The sequence below is a fragment of the Poromitra crassiceps genome, assembly GCF_964638095.1.
Source record: "Poromitra crassiceps genome assembly, chromosome: 18".
NCBI lineage: Eukaryota > Metazoa > Chordata > Actinopteri > Beryciformes > Melamphaidae > Poromitra > Poromitra crassiceps.
This window is the reverse complement of record NC_139636.1, coordinates 16433952-16447162: the sequence shown is the minus strand read 5'-3', so window position 1 is coordinate 16447162 and position 13211 is coordinate 16433952. Positions and strand designations below refer to the sequence as shown.

The following is a 13211-nucleotide window of genomic DNA, read 5'->3' as shown; positions in this document are numbered from 1 at the left end:
GTGTCTGATATCATCATTCACTAAATTAAAGTGACTTGTGGTGATGTGGACAGATTGCAGGCCCTTGTTCAGGCATTATCTAGCCTACAATACATAGTATGATTGATAATGATCTTTCAGTTGCTGATAAACAGGAAGTAATCATTGCAGCAAAACAAGCAACAGCTGACTGACACCACTCTGTTTGTGTGCTGTTTTGACGCAGGCACCTGCCAGACAATGACCCTGCAACCAGTAACTCCAGTGAACTGTGCAGCTCTTCTGCAGCCTGGCTGCTCCCTGCTGCAGCTGGACGGAGAGGTTCTTCTGTTTGGCCAGAAAGGCTGGCCCAAGCGCTCCTGCCCAACAGGAGTATTTGGGGTCCGGCTAAAAAATGGCGAGCTGAAGTTGAGGGCCATCTGCTTCTCGAACGACTCCTCCTACCTCCCTCCGTTGCGTTGCCCTGCTGTTGGCCGCCTCGACCCCCATGACGGGTACCCAGAGAGCTACCTCATACATGGTGGCCGCACCCCAAATAACGAGATCTCGTCGAGCCTTTACCTGCTGACCCTGGACAGCCGCGGCTGCAATCGCAAATTGACCGTGCGCTGCCAGGAGAAAGAGCTGGTAGGAGCACTGCCGGGGGCCCGATACGGCCACACAATCAGTATGGTTCAAAGCCGGGGAAAGAGGGCCGCCGTGTTGTTTGGGGGTAGGGCCTACATGCCTGCAGGAGAGCGCACCACAGAGACCTGGAACAGCGTTGTAGACTGTCCCCCTCAGGTGTTCCTGATTGACCTGGACTTTGGCTGTTGCTCTGCTCACACCTTACCCCAGATCACCGATGGTCAGTCCTTCCATCTGGCCATTGCCAGAGAAGACTGTGTCTACTTCCTGGGAGGTCACTCACTCTCCTCAGACTCCCGCCCCCCTCGACTCTTTCGCTTGCGTGTCGATCTTCTGCAGGGCAGCCCCATGCTCTCCTGTGAGGCCCTAGACGCCGGTATGTCCATCTCCAGTGCTATCATCTCCCGCATAGGTCCCACTCACAGATACATGATCTTAGGAGGGTATCAGTCAGACTCCCACAAGAGGATGGAATGCAGCACAGTGATCCTGGATGACAAAGGGATCCACATCGAGGCCTTAGAACCGCCAAAGTGGACCGCAGATATCAATCACAGCCGCACCTGGTTTGGCGGCAACTTGGGGGAGGGAAGTGCCCTAATAGGGGTTCCAACCGAGGGAAGGTCAGCCCAACCGGATGTGCAGTACTTCTATCAGGTGTGCTTCCAGACGGAGGAGGAAGACAAGGGCGAGGAAGGAACCCAGGGCTGCAGCCAGGAGTCGACAGACTATGAGGACTCGGCTCCACTGGAGGACTCTGAGGAGCTGTACTTTGGCCGTGAGCCCCATGAGCTGGAGGACAGCAGCGATGGAGAGGAAGCCGCTTACAATGAGGAGGATGAGGAGGACGAGTCGCAAACAGGCTACTGGGTCAAATGCTGCCTGGGCTGCCAGTTGGACCCAAACACATGGGAGCCTTACTACTCCACTGAGCTCCACCGGCCAGCCATGATCTTCTGCTCCAGAGGGGAGGAAGGCCACTGGGTCCACGCTCAGTGCATGGAGCTGTCTGAGACGCTGCTGGTGAGGCTCTCTGAGGGCAACAGCAAGTACTTCTGCCAGGATCATGGAGGTCTACCCTGTCAGGAGATGACCCCACCTCGACAGATGCTGCCTCTAAAGCGCACGCAGATGAAAACGATGCATAGGAAGACCCCGCCCATAATAAAGATGACCCCCGCCAAGAAAAGCTTCTTTAGAAAGCTATTTGAGTGATGTATGGTCAGAGCATTTTTGGAATATGTGCTCTAATCTCTTTGAATATCTTCCCTGGTCAGGCAGTAACTGTATTTAGGATTCTTCATGTTTATATTATAGTAGTTTATGTTTAAACTAAAAAAAGTTATCCATATGGAGATTTGTGATATGAGCAATGTTTGTAATAAGATAAAAAATAAATAAATAAAACCTGAAATCTAAATTTCATATTTGTGGTTTATCTTTCCAATGTACTTTCTTACAATCTTCGTATCAAGAGGAAGAAAGGTTCTGCACACTTACATCCATGCAAGTTTCTTCTAATCAGATGCCAAGCTTTCGGTCACAAGAACTTAATCGGCGCAAAACAGCATTCACAATGAACAGGGTCCATACAAGAACAGCAGTGCAATCAGTACAATCAGTATGCCTGTGTTGTGTTCATCTTGTTCAGATGGGAACTTGGGAAATGTAGTTCAGCAGATACTAAGATGCACAGACACACAGACATACGTCTACATAAACTAGATAGATGATGTAATAGCCAAAGAGAATGTACGGTATACAATTCACATAAGTGTGAAGACTCAAGCACAGTGTGGACAAGTAAATAACAACCAAAGAATAGAGAAAAGATTATCAGAAAATTGTAAAGGGATAAAGGGAGAACAGTACAGACATCAGGAATGGCATCATAAAGATAATTTCCTGAAGCCCTTATCAGATAAATCTCAAGAAGCTGCATTATAACATGACACTAGGATGTAAAGAGCATAATATATCCAAAAGAGCTCCCTTTGACCCAGCCTTTTACACGCACGCACGGGCACGCACACACACACACACACACACACACACACACACACACACACACACACACACACACACACACTACAAAGTGATATAAAAATATTATTGAAAGATGCAAACAATGTACCTCTCAACCATTCATTCATTTAAAAAAAAGTCTCCTTCAGGAAAACATGGCTGGATACTTTTTTATTTTATTTTAGAGTACATTGTTTGCATCTTTCAATAAATAGTTAAATGTTCTATATAACTTTGTATTATGTCGGTTTCCTTTTTCTGTTCAGAAAATAATTGTGAGACTTTCTTGAGACGTCTTGAGGTACTGCTGGAATGGTACTTCAGCCTTTCACTCTCATTAGCATGAGTGTGTCATAGCGTGCAGTTATTATAGAATCACTGGTTTACTTGACCCAAATTGCTTTTTTTAATTCATGTATTTTTCTATTGTCGCAAATACAATTTAATAGAATGAATTTTAGTGAGGACAGTTCAAGAAAATGTTGAATACATTTTAATGAGAACAACACAGAAGTTTAAGTAATTGTAATTTTTTATTTATCCATTCTTTTAAGAAAACAGACATTTTTCATAACAAACAAACTCATCACTGTCTCAATATACAAGAGATCCACCAAAAATACAACAACAGATGTCTGTTTTGGTGTAAATACACCAGAGGTCTGTAAACTATTAACAACAACATTTAAACATGAACGTAGTGGATTTTCAATTCATGCCGAATAAGAGACTGTTGAAAGTGTTCTGCATTACCAGGAAACAACTGATTTTAGTGTAAAAACGAGTATGAATGAAATACACGGTGAAGAGTGAACAAGCAGAATTTCATGAATCATCCATCATCCATTATGTTGGAAATGCAATTCATTATGATAAAAACAAAAACAAATAGACATGTCACAATATACTGTACTGTAAAACATGATGTTATTGTAGGACTGTGACAACTATCAAATGAAATATAAATATTTCACAGCAGCTGTCGGATGGCTAAAGTTGTGACAGCGAAATCAAATCAAAACATTCAATCAAATAAGAAAACAAAATTGCCTGACACAATTCCAAATAGTGAGGGCAGAAAAAGACAATATAATCAATCAATCAATCAAACAAATAAAGTTGCCACCAAATCAGTTTACATCAAGTTTCTTTTGCTCCCTCCCATCGCCCTCCTCTGTCAGTGACGGTTGTGAGAAAATATCAGCAGCGAAAAGGAGCTGCAGGTTATATACAGACCTGATGAAAAATCCCTGCCTGCAAGCAAGTCCATGGGGTATTAGGTTTAGTAATGGACCATACTGTATTTCTATGATATCAACAAAAAGGTCAGTATATGCTTTATTTTATGTGAAGAAGTAGAATAAGTATCATCTATCCTCCACTGTGCAAAAACTAAAAGAGATAAAAATTGGTTCAAAGTGACCTGGCATCTATTCTGCCCCTCAGGGACTCCGCTATAAAGCACTAAAGTAATCTTTTTCAGGGGGCACTCATGAAACAAAGAACATTTGGGTCTCTGTGATTGCATTTTGCTCCAGCTCAAATGATATATTAATACAGTGGTCATAAATGTGGTCTTTTTAACACAATTTCCGTCCCATGACTTACAGCACTTTCATCTGTTTCCATAAATATCCTCTCTGTATAAATCCATAAATGTGTCATAACCTTGCAATACAATAAACTGAACCATATTTCACAGGAAGCTCAAGATTAAAAAAAATCTTTCTTGCTAAAAGCAAAGGAAGAGGGACTCTATGTTACCTTTCCATTACTGTCCCATCTTTGCACTCTGATGTTTAACTAAAGATTAACAGGTATAATACACATATAAAACTGGGCTGAGAACAGCATGTTCTTCCTCTGGAAATGACTCCGTGTGGGTAAATCAAATGGGTCATTTAAGGAAGAACACTTATTAATCCCACAATGAATGATGTTGTATTGTGTAAAATTGCAAAGATATTCCTTAATTACAGAAAAAAGCAGCATCTTTGAGGATAGAGATTACTGCTTCAAACTTACTATACAAAAGTATGCTGTCAGTAGTTTCTCATAATGTTTTTGCAAAAGTAATTGAATATTATACAGTACGTAATACTCATACTATCTTGTGTAGATAATCAATCACATTAACAATTAAAATGAATTCAACTCTCAAAACTCAGTAGTATCCAGAGGCATATCCCCATCGTCTTGGATCTCCACTGGGTCAATGGTAGCTTGCAGCGCTTTGGCTGAATCCTTGTGAGCCTCCATAAACTTCTGCAGGTACTTGGAGGTGTAGAGCCAGTGGTGTTTCAGCACATCCTCCAGCTCAAACGCCTTTGACTGACGTGCATTCATCTTGCGGAAGCGCCGGAACAGTTTGTTTGCCGACTCGTTCCCCTCGCTGGCCCAGGCTCCTATGGAGCCATCTCTCTCTATGATTTCAGGGACATGGGCCAGCGTCTTGTGCAGGTAGTTGGTGATCTTTCCATTGTACCTGTATTTGAAGGTCGTGGAGAGGAGATCGGCAAAGCGCTGGGAGTTGAAGCTGTAGCGGCACAGCTGATCGGGGCACTCCTTGGCTGGGCAGGTGGCGCGCCACACAGGCTTCATCTGCAGGTAGAGCCCCACAAGGTCCCTCAGGGCCTGCCTCCTCTCCTCTGAGGGCACCAGCTCACACACCACCTCCACCGCCTCCGCGGTCATCAGCTTCCGGGCATAGTTCCCATTCATCCTCATCACCGGTTTAAGCTTCATTGTCTTCCTCAGTTGCTTGTCTAGAGCTGCCCTCCAGCTCCTCCGTTGCTCCCGGGTGGGGTTGGCCTTCTGGTACACCTCCCCAATCTCATCCTGGAAGATTTTGTAAAACTCTGTAGCATTACCAATGTCACAGTGCAATGCATCCAGAGTGGGCTGGGTCTCCATGAAGGGCTTGGCGGAGACTCCTTTGACCCGGTCTCGCAGCTCGTCGGCGGACTCAGAGAAAGGATTGGTCCTCCACATTTCGTAACGCTCGTGGTTCTCGTCGTGACTGCGGGTGACGGAGTGCAGCACCATGTTGCGAGAGGCCTCCGCCCGGGTGGAGTCACACAGAGTGCAGATGTAGGTGGAGCCTGAGGCCTCCAGGCCCTCCAAATCGCGCACCATCTTCTCATCGTAGCCCGTGCCTCTGAATTCAAAGCGGAAGGAGCGAGGCAGGCCACCCAGAGATAGGATGAGTCGACTCTGCTTCATAGCATTGCGCTCCGCGACGACGGGCCCCAGGACAGCAGTGAGTGTCTCGTGGTCTGCCTCATCCACAAACATCAGACACAGGGGCTTACAGGACAGTTCTGAGTTAGGCTTTGGCTCCCTGAAGATGGTAACCTCCTCCTCCGCTCCTTCTGCCAAGACAGAGACAGACATAACAGTAATAGAGAAGCGTACAGCCTTCTCGGGGACCATAGGCCCGCCGCCGTGCTTTTCGCTGACATCTCCCATGCCGTCGCACGACTCCTTGATCATAACACTGAAGCCTGTGGTGCAAGCACTGTCTTCCAGCCCACGCTCTCTCAGCCCCTCCATGATGTCCTCCTCCAGATCCTTTAAGGCCGACACCAGGGCCACATCATAGCGAAATCGCCGAGTGATGGTGTCAGCCGGGGAGTCGTCCACCGAGGCAGCCCATCCAGAGAGCCCGTTAATGATGCCCACATGGCACGATGTAGACACATGTCTGAGGGCTGGCTGCCACTCGAACGGGTGATAGCCGGGGAGGAGCTCCTTCTCTGCAGCCCGGAGGCTGTGCAGGGGCTGGAAGATCTGGCGGCCGCTGGTGGCTTTGACAGTGCGGTACATCTTGTGGTATTGGCTGCAGCTCAGGAAGGTGTTGACGCGAATGGCCAGACACACAGCAGGATGCAGGCCAAAGCCTCTGCCTGCAGAGAGAGAGATGAAGAGGAAAGACAGGAACAAAATAAGGCAGGGATTCGAGACACCAAACACCAAACTGTGGAAATCCTTTCTCGTGCTTTGCAAAGAACTGCAGTATCTAACATTTCCTAATTTGCATTCCCTGTCATTCATACCTTGATTCAGAGAGAATAATGAATTCAGCAGCCAAATGTTGATGTATCATTGTCAAAAGCCCACAGGCCCATTCTAGTGCTTTGGTGATTATTATTAAATTCAATATTTCCTAATTTCCAAATGTTATAAGGCGGCAGAGGGTGAGTCAGTGAAGCTGGCAAAAGTGATGTATTGGCTGCAGATGAAAACAGACACCAGCTGGCCTCTATTCCCCCGAGAGGAGGAAGCTGCTGTCTGTGTCATTTGCAGATACAAGAGCTGCTGATGTTGTTTTGATTCTAACGGCCCCTTGACAAGAGTTGTTATTGTGCATTAAAGGGTGTGTGAGAGAGTGACGGACATGCAGACAGAGAGTGAGAGTGGGAGAGGATCAGGGAGGGAGTTGGCTGTGTAACAAAACTGCTCCACTAGACGGACGCAGACAATGATTAAATGCTTTTCAATCAAAATCCGGTTAAGTTCGTCCGCTCGATCTCCTCAAATAGTGAACTTTTCAACTCATTGTTATTTATGAGATGTATTCTCTGCGGTAGGCAGAATGTTAATGAGCAAACGCTATATCATTTTCATTCACTTGTGTCTTTGTTGAGGATATGAGGGTTATGTCCTAAATTTGAAAATGAGCTATGAAGCAAAACCTTAAAATAGCCCCTTACCTTGCATCATGGCCTCCAGCTCGTCCGCCTGCCTGTGTTCGTTCCCAGATCTTAGAGCAAGCAGGAACAGCGTCAGACACACAGACTTCATGTCGCCCCCTTCCTCTTTGTCGGCAAACGCCCGCACCTGGTTCTTCATCTCCCTCAGGCGATGTTTCTGGGCGCGACGCGTCAGTGACAGCAAATGCTGCCGGGGTCTTCCTCCTTTATTGATTAGCAGGTAGTGTTCAAGGTGCGTCGTCTCTGGGGACTTCTGGTCTGCATCCTGTTCGTCCAGATGGTGGCCGAGACAGTGGGCTCTAAATGAGTCTAGCCGTACCTGTTCCCCACAGCCTCCTCGTGGGCAGAGCAGAGGGAGAGAATGCAGGACTGCTAGAAAGGCCTTGGCTGGGGTGGTGAGGTCAGCGGGGGTAAAGGTCATATGACAGGCTGGGCAGTGAGGTCCCAGAGTGCGGTTATACTTCATGATACAGCTGCGGCAAAAGAGGTGTCCACAGGGAGACTGAACTGGGTCAGAGAGCAGGTGGTCGCACACCAGGCAGGTGACGGAGCAGAGGAAGTCCACGGGGAGGTTCTCGGAGATCAGCCTGGTACTCAGGTGGTCTTTCTGGCAGTGAGTGATGCTCTTCACCCACTGCTCTCTCTGGATACTGGGTCTCTTGCAGGCTCTGAGCGCAGGACCATGGTGATGATCTCCTAGCGGTCTCAGAACTCTTCTCTCACCAGTGGCGGTGTTGTCACCGTGGTCCCACTTGGTCCTTTTTGCCAGGCTCTGGGTTCTATGAACAGCCGGCTTCCTCCTCTTCCTCCTAGTCCGCTGGAGTGAAGGTTTCCTGGGGGAGCAAAGAGGGCAGACAGAAGAGTGGGGCTTCCACTCTGGGACTCTAGTCCTGGAGAAGCTGCAGAAGCCACCACCTCGTATGGCAGCCATCCAACAGCGATGGCAGAAAGACGGAGGGTGGACGGTTTCTGTGTCCTCTGTCACGTCCACTTTGAAGACCTTGAGGATGACCGCTGGCCAGCTGGTGAACTTACAGCCTGTCTTACGCAGGGCCCCCCTGCTCGCCTCGTCCAGAGCCCCCTGGACCTCATGCTCTGGGCCTTTCACTTTCCTTAGAGACATTCCGCAGAGCCGACACAGACACCTTCACACAGGACAAAACAATGCCAATGTTGTCATGTGATTTCATTGAAAGAAAAGCATTGACATTTTCACTGATATGTGTGACTAGTGGAATACTGTATACCTTACAAATGGACATGTGATATTATGTAAAAAATCCATAATATACTTGATAGTGTATGCTGGTGAATCTCCCACTCACCTAAGGTGGCCCATGTGGGTGTCCATCTCCTGTAGTTTCAGATCCACCCTCCGGCCCGGGCCCTCCACATTTTCCTTGCTTTTCCCCCCAAGGCACAATTTCATGACACTCCCTGGAAGACCCACATCATCGTCTACTGTTGACCTTGTAGCTCCGGGAGGCAAGAGCCTCGACAAGGCTCCTTTCTCAGGCTGCGTCTCACTGGGTAGAGGAGCCCTCTCCATGGACTTTACCCTGAACAGCTTAAACTTCCAGCATGAAAACTCTGACTGGGGATGGTGGAGCTCAGCCGGCATGGAAGATCTGGGGTCGTCTGTCTCCAGGCTCTCCTCCGCCATGATTTAGGCCTCGGACCCTGGAGAGTGGAGGAGAGGAGAGGAGAGGAGTGGAGGGGAGGAGAGGAGAGGGGAGGAGAGGAGAGGAGAGGAGAGGAGAGGAGAGGAGAGGAGAGGAGAGGAGAGGAGAGGAGAGGAGAGGTTAGGAGAGAGGCAGAGCTTAGTTAGATCAATTACAATAGTATTGAATTATTTCAGTTGCATATGAAAGGCCCATTGATGGATATATAGAGGAGAGATTTAAGTATTTGGATCCTCAGAGAAACCCCAGTGCCTTTTCACTGTTGATCCCATGACAAAACCCATCAGCTTTACATGATTCCTGCTGGATTTATACACAGAGTACTGTGAGATTCCACTGAACAGAGTAGTGAGCCCTGACCTGCAGTGCCATAAGTGCCATTTAGATCTTGTGTAAAATGCATGAGACAAGCATTGGTGGATCGATACAGCACCGAAATCTTCATTTCTCTCATCTCCAATCCCATCGCTCAGGGAGCCATTGTGACTCTTTTTTTCCTTTGACACAGCGAGTTTGCTAAATGAGAAACCTTATCCCTGCAAGGCTGTCAATCATTTATATGAGTCGTTTTCTTGGCTCAAGGCGGAATTGGAGCCTCAGGAGTCTCTGACTGGCATTTTAAACCAAGAAACATTTGGAGGAACAGGAAACTTGCTTCCTAATACAAAGTTATTGACCAAACGGGAGGAAAAAGAGAAACAAGAGAAACAACCCATATCAAAGCAAACATTATAAAGAATTGTTCCAAACACAATATTCAATTCCAGAATCACATTTTGACAGCGCTTACAGATCAATCACGATCAAACCACAGTGTCTACGGACCTTATTTTCCTCTCATTCTATTTGAGTTCCAACCCCAAATCAATTAATCAGTCGAACATTCTTATAAACGATGACATCTATTGTTGAGTCTTACCCTTGCACATCTATAGCACACAGTCTGCAGCATCTTCCCTCTACCCATCTTTCAGTGTCCTCACTGGTTCTCTCCCTGGGAGGCTTGAGTCTGGCAGTCTCCTTCATTTCCTGCCTCTCTCTGTGTGTATTTCACATGCTGAACTCTCCTCAGAGACACACAGCTGAGGCGAGGCGTGTGTGCAATGCATGCGTGTCAGCTGCGCCTCTTACCTTGTTTTTCAGTCTCAGCTGGCGTCGGCTCCCCCGGGGGTCTTCTCCGCATGGGAGCACAAGGGATGCCCTGCAGCCAGGCCCTACACACAGTGTGTGTGTACTGTACTGTATATAGCTGTGCCTGTCACTGTGTGTGTGTCTCTCTCAGCTTGGTGCATCTGTTCCATGCAGTGGGATTGCTCCTAACTCTCTCCTTGTGTTCTTGTATTTATACCCTTCCTTGTACGGGATCCCAACAGTCAACTCCTGCCAGCTGATACAGGCAGCTGATCTGCAAAAAACACACACACACACACACACACACACACACACACACACACACACACACACACACACACACACACACACACACACACACACACACACAAAAACAAGGTCAACCCCAAAACACAGTTGCACACACACAAACAAACAAACAAACACATGTACTACACACACATGCACTCAACACGCACGCGTACCCAGAATCCAACAGCACACCCCAAAACAAACAGTTGTATACCACACTGATCTTCAGCTGGAGACAACCCAGTGTCACCTCTTATCTCTGCAGCTTCACCTCAACCAGGTGGCCTAACTGAGGAAAAAGACACTGTTAACACATGAAACGGTTACTAGTGAAGAGACACACAGTTCTGATCAAGGAAAACAAAATCAACAACTTTATAATATTCCACTTGACACAAGCCAAAGTTTCATAGACTGGCAGATGCATCGTTTTGATCAGTACTTTTGCTCCTGTAGCTCTCAGAACGTTGAAGCAGCACCTTTCCTTCATTCGACTGTTCCCCCCGTCTCCATTACCAATGATCGTTAATTCCTTCAAACTGTCCCCCTGTCACCAGTAAGAGTGATTTTTAATTACGCAGCATCACGTGATGTCATGTCTCAGTAGGTATGAGGGAGTATTTGCCCAAGATCACTCTTGTTTGTAATTATCCAGGGGATTAATCTGGTGTCTTCTCCACAGGAGCCTGTTGCTGTTGTGTTGGCTTTGCCAGCCAAGTCATTAGATACACAGTCAGTGGGCACCCGAACAACAGTTGGGTCTGTCCCACTCTTGTCTGCTTAACGCGGAGGCAGGATGAGTAGTACTGGCAGGCTTCGCTGCTATTATTCGCCGCATATGGTCTTTAGACAGTGATAGTAGTTCTTCTTGTGATTAGCATAGACTTATCCACAGGAAATAATATACAAATAAGTTGGTAGCAAAAAAGTAGCGGTTTCTGGGTCTGTTCACATTCATCAAATGCAGGTGGGAGATCGCAGGTATATGCAGTGTTTGATACATTACATATCCGAGAACTAGCAAATGATGGATTGTAGCAAGATGTTCCGAAGCCTATTTATAGTTGATATTTAGATTTATGATAGCCGGGCAGCCACATGTTTTCCAAGGTATAAGTGATACACGCAGCTCCGTTGCAGACAGGGACAAAGCTGTAGATGTCTGTCTAGCAAACAGGCGGTGACCCGCTGAGACCCTCATCTCTCTGCGTCTGCTAATTGACTTGTTATTGATCAAGTCAATGACAGTTTGATTTATAGGGGGAAAGACTGGCGGAGACAGCCACCTGGCATGAGGCTGAGTGTTATGAATGTGAGGAGCAGACCAGCGGAGCAGGAGCCGCAGTTCAGGAGGAGGAAATACAGGGGTTTTTGTGATGCGCCACCACTGAAAAGGACACCTGCCACTGAGAGAGAGTGAGAGACACACACACACACACACACACACACACACACACACACACACACACACACACACACGCTATGTCCTGCCCGTGAAACTCCTTGCTGCCAGGTGAAAAGAAGCAGCTGCACATGTATCGGAGGAAGCGCAGTCTACAACTCCCCAGATCGGCAGAGGGGGTGGAGCAACAACCGGGACAGCAGGGGAAATTGGCTAAGTACAATTGGGGAGAAAATGTGAGGGGGAGGGGGGGGATACACGATCAAATATTTATCATAATATATAATGATGGACCCAAACAATGCCAATGGGCAATGTCTGTGTATATGATTGTGCAGCAGGTGGATGGGGTGGGAGGGATGGCAGTGTGTGCTGTGTGTGTGTGTGTGTGTGTGTGTGTGTGTGTGTGTGTGTGTGTGTGCGCGTGCGTGCGTGCGTGTGTGCGTGCGTGTGAAATACAGAGAGCCAGAGAAAGGAGGAGAGAGGAGGGAGAGAGAGAGGGGGGGGGCGTTGGAGGTGAAAAACAGGAGGGGGATATCAGAGTGATCTTGTGTAAAGGAGTTGCGCAGGATAACAGGCTTAGCTGGGAGTGGAGACCACAAAGGGGCTTAAGGCTGATTGCAGGCTGTGACAAGGAAAGGAGGGAAGAGATCAAGCCTTCCAGGCAGAACTATGTAAGCCAAAGGTCCAAGAAACACCCTCCGCCTGCTCAAGTCACACAGCAGCTTAAGGAAAAGTGCCAACAGCCGACATGGGACAATGGGTGAATTCCACAGTAGCTTCACTATCTTCCTTAATAAAATGTCAGCATCATCTACATTCGAATAGACCAAAAAACAATTGCAGCATGATATTTAGAAATGTCATGAAGAATGGACGCATCTTGATGATTGCGTTCGGGGGGAAAAGAGGGCATTTGGCTCTCATATTTCTACTGGGCGTTATGCAATGTATTGTGAGTTCAGAATGCAAAGTTTAATTGCATTTTCAACAACTTCAGCTTGGCCCCGTCCCATTCTTCAGTCAGTGAATCACCTCCCACTGTCCACCTCGTCCATCCCTCATCCCCAGACATGATTTGGTCAATTAATACTCAAGGAGATAGACTCCAATGCAGCACCATTCCTCAAAGCCACCTGCCAGAACAAAAGCCTTCGCCCACTACTCATATCACCCTCATCCATTTATCTCTCCATCCCTCTCTCTCTCTGTGTCTCTGTCTGTCCCTCTCTCTGTCTCTGTCCCTCTCTCTCTCTCTCTGTCCCTCTCTCTGTCTGTCTCTCTCTGTGTCTCTGTCTGTCCCTCTCTCTGTCTCTGTCCCTCTATCTGTCCCTCTCTCTGTCTGTCTGTCTGTCTGTCTGT

At 47.4% G+C, this 13211-nt stretch overlaps 2 protein-coding genes across 2 annotated transcripts; one reads left to right on the top strand and one right to left on the bottom strand.

Annotated features, from left to right (window-relative positions):
• Window positions 1-219: 219 nt before the first annotated feature.
• On the top strand, window positions 220-1821 carry rag2 (recombination activating gene 2; the record flags this gene model as incomplete). Its single annotated transcript, XM_083654307.1, has 1 exon — window positions 220-1821. One exon carries the CDS (start codon window positions 220-222, stop codon window positions 1819-1821), a length of 1602 nt encoding a protein of 533 aa, XP_083510433.1.
• A 2967-nt stretch (window positions 1822-4788) lies between these two features.
• Window positions 4789-9006, bottom strand: rag1 (recombination activating 1; the record flags this gene model as incomplete). The annotated part of the gene is made up of 3 exons (XM_083654730.1): window positions 4789-6536; window positions 7344-8488; window positions 8669-9006. 3 exons carry the CDS (start codon window positions 9004-9006, stop codon window positions 4789-4791), a joined length of 3231 nt encoding a protein of 1076 aa, XP_083510856.1.
• Between the last annotated feature and the right edge of the window lie 4205 nt (window positions 9007-13211).